We start from the raw sequence: 5,130 nt of genomic DNA, 5'->3' as shown, positions 1-5,130 counted from the left end.
GGGGCTCCCCATGGAGTGCCAGAGCAAGGGCTACTGCACAGACCTACCTGCCTTAAAGTGCATCAGTTGGTCTTTGCAAAGCCCACTGCAGCATTTGGAGTCTCGCCTCATGACTTCCTCACAGCTGTTGGTATCTTCATTTTTGTGTCACCTGGAACACCCTGTTCACAAAACCAACAAAAATATAAAAATATTAGGAAGAGGTAGATTTGTTTATAACCATTTTCTCTTGTGATGACACAGTCCTTTAATCTCAAGGTATGTCCACACTTGATTTAATGGAGCTGTCAGGTTCTCTGTGGTGAGGGAGCAAGAAACAGGAGAGCTGTGAGTCTGTTCCACTGCTTATCTTATTCTGTTCACTGTTGTAAACTAGTGCTGAATTACTCAAGCATAGACTCAAAGACAGGGTGGCAGGGAAGGAACACAGGTCTTTTTTTGCTGGCCTGAAGAGAAGGAGAAAAGGGAAAATTTAGTGTGAATCATATACAGAAGCAGACAATTTTGGAAGGGGAAAAAAAAAAAAAAAGGCTACCAAAAACCAGTTAAACTCTGAAAAATGCACTTTCTAAGGTGCTTAATGTGTTTGGTTGTTCTGCTTTTAAATAAAACATTATTTTTATTATTAGCATCCAAAGTAATTCAGAAAAGGCTCAGAAAAAAACCCTTTTTGAGTGCTGAACATCAGGATAAGCAGAGCTGGCAGCCATCTTTCCTTTATGGGAAAAGAGAGGTTTGTAAATGAAACGCCAACACCGTGCGAGACACAAATGCATCAGTGTAATAAGAATAGGAAAGCAGCAAGGCAGAGTGTGATATTCTGAGCCACTCGAAGGGATGAGTCATCGCCAGGGTGGGCTCACGCAGCTCCAGCCAGAAACACAGCCGCAACACACCCAGTTTTATCCTGCCACCAGAGAAAAAAACCCTTGGCCTCAATACAGCCTGCTTGAACTGTCAGGATAAGACCCCCAGTGCACCAGATGTCAAAAAGGCTTTCACCTATACTTATCAATTGGAAACATGCCCTAACAGCAGCTATCTCCTAAATCCATGTTATAATACACAATTAATGCAGTAAAGCCTGCTCAAGATTAGCTCTAAGATGGATTGTGTTTGGAATTGCTTCTGAAACTTATTTCTACAAACGGGCAAATTCTTTTGCCTCCTGCCAAGATTTGGTATCAGCAGGTGGGAGCACACAGGCCTATGAGAAAGCATTTGCAGGCAGCTGTAACCTTCTACAGAGCCCCTCCACGTAAGGACAGAGGCTGCCATCTACCAACAGCCATGGGGTGATGCATCATGTTGTCTAACTTTTTGCTTTGGTTTAGATAAAAATGTTTATGCCTATGCTGTTTCTTTCCATTTCCAACCCTTTTTTTTTTTTTTTTTTTTTTTGCATTTGAGCACATGGAATAAAACAACCTTCTAGAAGATGAGCAGATTTTATTTTTTAAACAAGCATCCTGTACTCTGCACAGAATCTGCCATTCAGTGACCCACAGCAGCAGATCTGATTTGGGATTTGCTTACCTCTTTCGTCAAGTTTAGAGAGAAGCACTATTTTTTCACTAATATTTCGTTGTCTCGATGATCTTTCAAAGAGCTCTTTAAAACCTAACTCTCAAAATAATAATGGTAATAACACACAAGCATTATCTAGCACTTTTTATCAACAGATCTCAAAGCTTTTCACCAGAAAGGCATATTTAATTATTCACAGATAGGAAAAAAGAGGCACAAGGTGAGAGCAGGTAGTTAAGTAACTTAACCGAAAATAAAATTTACATCTCCCATTACCTGCTTAAGTGCCTTATCCACTGCTCTGTACCTTGTAATAACACAAACTTCTCCCTAAAGCCTGCTGAAATCCCTGGAGGGTCTTTCACCAACTTCAGATGTCTCAATTTGAATCAAGCTTAAAGACTCTAATCCTTCACATGCAAACATGTCTGTGAGCTGCTGAGGTCACGCTGCACCCGTATGAACCAGTACTTCCTCACTGCAGGATGAGATACGAGACTGGGGCCTGTCCAGCCAGGCAAAAGCCTGTGGGAGACAGCAAAGCAGTCAACCAACAAGATTTTGAAAAAGATGCACATATGGTATCGCTTGGTAGATTTATTTTAAACTTCAGATGGCAAGAAGCACCGGGTTTAGCAGCTGCTCTAGTCTGTGCCAGAGCCAGATCTGAGGAAAAAGGAACAACTCTTTTGCCAGGTGCGCTTTGGCAGTGACAAGGTCCATCTTCAAATTGCAGGGATGCCCAGTAAAATGCAAAATGGAAAATAATCCCCCTGTTAAATGGCAGCAGTTCAACCACTTGCCCAGAAGTCTAAGAAACTGAATTATGCTGCCTTCATAACAAAGCATGAGCAATATTTCCCCACCTGCAAGCCAAGTGTTTAAACAAAGAGTTTTAAACAAATATAACTTTCCGGGGGGGGGGGGGGGGGGAGTTGTGAATAATGATCTGTGGGTGAGACAACCATCCTCAGGAAATCCTAGCAATAGCCCTTTCTTGCTGCCACAATACAGCTCCCACAGCTGAGGGAAAGGAACCGCGGTGACCCAGCCGTCCCCGGGCGCACAATTTGCTGCCCAGCCGCGGGGGACTCGGCTGGGTGAGCACGTCTCTGCATTCGAAGGGATGCGCCAGCCCGGAGACATGAACGCAGACGTGCCGTTCCGCGCTGCTGTTCAAGGAATCGGCTCAGGTAATGGCTGATGTTTCTTTGCTGTTCCTCGCCCACAGTCAGTGCTCTGCAGGTGGCCCGAGCGCAGCTCCGCTGCTCACTGCTCCGCTGGCAGCCCAAGGACCTCTACTGCAGACACCTCCCTCGACAACCGCTCCTTCCCTCTCCACCTCCAGACCTGCAGGCTACAGCACGGCTCACCCACACCTTATCTGACATCTTTTCTAGCATACAAATAGTTTACTTGCTTCCACTCCTAGGCTTTGAGGGGGTTTTTAAGCAAGAATGCCCCTAAATTTCAGGCAACAGACATGCAAATAAGCTGAGTAGCTCAGCCATCCCCCGTTGCTCAGCCTGTGACCTTCCCAGCAGAGTTCCCATCCAGCTGGTGCTTTCAAGCAGCCCTGGTTCATCAGCAAAGGGTCAAAACTGAACTTCTCTCACACACACCTTCAGAAGCACGGGGTACATAATGTTCCTTCACTCAGAACCTGCTAGTTCACTGACACCTATGCACACACGTTCAAATGCATGCGCTTGACAGGGGCTGTTGAGCCTGAAGGGAACAGCTGCAAAAGCAAAAGGAAAAGCAAATCACAAGCAATGTCTATTTGAATTCAAGGAAATCAGTGGATGCAGGAAGCAGTTAGAATACTATATGGGTGGGCCCCATACTGGGGTATCCATACCCTTTAGTGTCCACATTTTCTTCCCCTTCATCTCACCATGGTTATAGGACCAGTTAATCTCTTGGCCCCTTGTGCAGAACACCTCCATCTTCATCTCCTTTTGGACACCTGCACCTTCATCACAAGCCCAGCCAGCCACGCAGTATCTCTGTGCACGTATGAGTAGGCAACATTATTCTGGTTGCTGGGAACTAGAGTCTTTGAGATTATCAGAGCCACATTTCCAGCTGTCATTGGCTATGTCTGGATTAATAAATTCAAGAGGTCCACAGAGACTGAAACTGGTGATGATGCTTAATGATCAGAAAGGTCTCAGAATGCTTTTGGACACCACCGACTAACACTGCTCCAAACAGCTCATGGGATAGTAGAGAGTTAATACCAGCTAGTGACCAACTCATTGGGCAGGTTGCACACAACCTCCCTCTTTTGAAGGCTCAGAGAGTTTAGTATTACAGAGGTGACCAGCCCGTGCCATCCAGAACAGTATTCAGGAATAAATTTGCTATTTGTTCAGAAATATAGATTCAGCATTCACTGAGCTCATCCCAGGGACCTGGGATGCAGCTGACATTGCTCTGGTTGCCTTTGGCCCCAGATACTGATGGCTGACCTTATCCTGCCAGTGGAGCCAGACTTCTCTCTAGTTCACAAGGTGGGATCTTCCCCTTCATAAAAGGCTGTGGATATTTATAAATATGAATATTAAAACAGAAATTACCAAAACCCAGAAGTGAAACTGGGTTCAACTCGATTTGAGTACTTAGACGGAGAAAAACACAAAAAGAAGCTAAGAAAAGAAAAATGGACTTTTAGAAAGTTTTTGATTTTCAGTACGCTGGGTTGTGCATGCCACTTATGCTGCTCCAAAACACGTGGCCTAAAACAGGGCAGGCAGCTGGCACTTCTTGGTAAAGGTGATCTTTGTTGCTACCACCATCATGTATTCAAGAAAAAATAGCCTGAGAAAACCTTGTGCTGCTCGACTGAAAAAGTAGCTCCTTTAGCTTGAATTGTGGGGACCTTCAGCTTCAACAGCAGAGCCTCTACAGACCCCAGCTTCGGGGAAACAGAAAGACACGTTTATCAGGTGTGGTCCCTACCGCAAGCTGTACACCTATCCTGCACTGCTTTCATCTGGCAGGACGTGGGAGGCTGTCGTGGGGTTTTATGACTCTCCTACCTCCCTCAGAGCTAACACCCAGCCTAACTGCTCTTCCGAGGGTGGACCGGTGTGGAACCCAGTGATGGTCCCTGCAGCCAACAGACCTGGGACAAACCTCCAGAGCAGACGGAGGCCACAGACAGCTTAATGCAGCTCTAAGTGCCTGTGTGGGAAATAAGGCAACGACTTCGGTTTGCATCTGCTCGCAGCCGACAGGAGCTAAGCAGCCGCACAGCGATCGCGCTATATTTTTAAAATTATGATTAAACAACTATAATCTGAGCGAGTTCGGTAAAGTCAGGGCCAACTGCATTATGAAGAGCTTGCATCTGAGCACCAGCCATGCAGTTTGCTGCGTTTCGGTGTCTCATCAGCGCACATCAAGACCAGTTCCGAGTCACCCCCGGCAGCGGGAAACCCACAGCGAACACGGGCATCGCCCCCCGCCGACCCCCCTCGGCCCAGGGAAGGCCGCTCCCACCGCCCCGTCCCCCCTCACAACCCGCGGCCGGGAGGAAGGAGGGAGGAAGGAGGCCGGGCGGGCCCGGGGCCGCCCCTCCCCGTCCCCCCTCACAAC

General features: G+C 46.8%; 1 protein-coding gene across 1 annotated transcript in view; it reads left to right on the top strand.

Moving 5' to 3' along the window:
• Window positions 1-2,653: 2,653 nt before the first annotated feature.
• Window positions 2,654-5,130, top strand: part of PRDX3 (peroxiredoxin 3) — a 7,966-nt gene continuing 5,489 nt past the window's right edge. The window contains exons 1-2 of the mRNA XM_026851533.1: window positions 2,654-2,720; window positions 3,466-3,544. Of these exons, the coding sequence (XP_026707334.1) occupies window positions 2,654-2,720; window positions 3,466-3,544 (146 nt within the window). The remainder of the gene's footprint in view (window positions 2,721-3,465; window positions 3,545-5,130) is intronic.

The sequence above is a fragment of the Athene cunicularia genome (assembly GCF_003259725.1).
Source record: "Athene cunicularia isolate RWA chromosome 6 unlocalized genomic scaffold, athCun1 chr6_part1, whole genome shotgun sequence".
Taxonomy (NCBI): domain Eukaryota; kingdom Metazoa; phylum Chordata; class Aves; order Strigiformes; family Strigidae; genus Athene; species Athene cunicularia.
The sequence above is the reverse complement of the archived record's forward strand: the minus strand, read 5'-3'. Positions and strand labels throughout refer to the sequence as shown.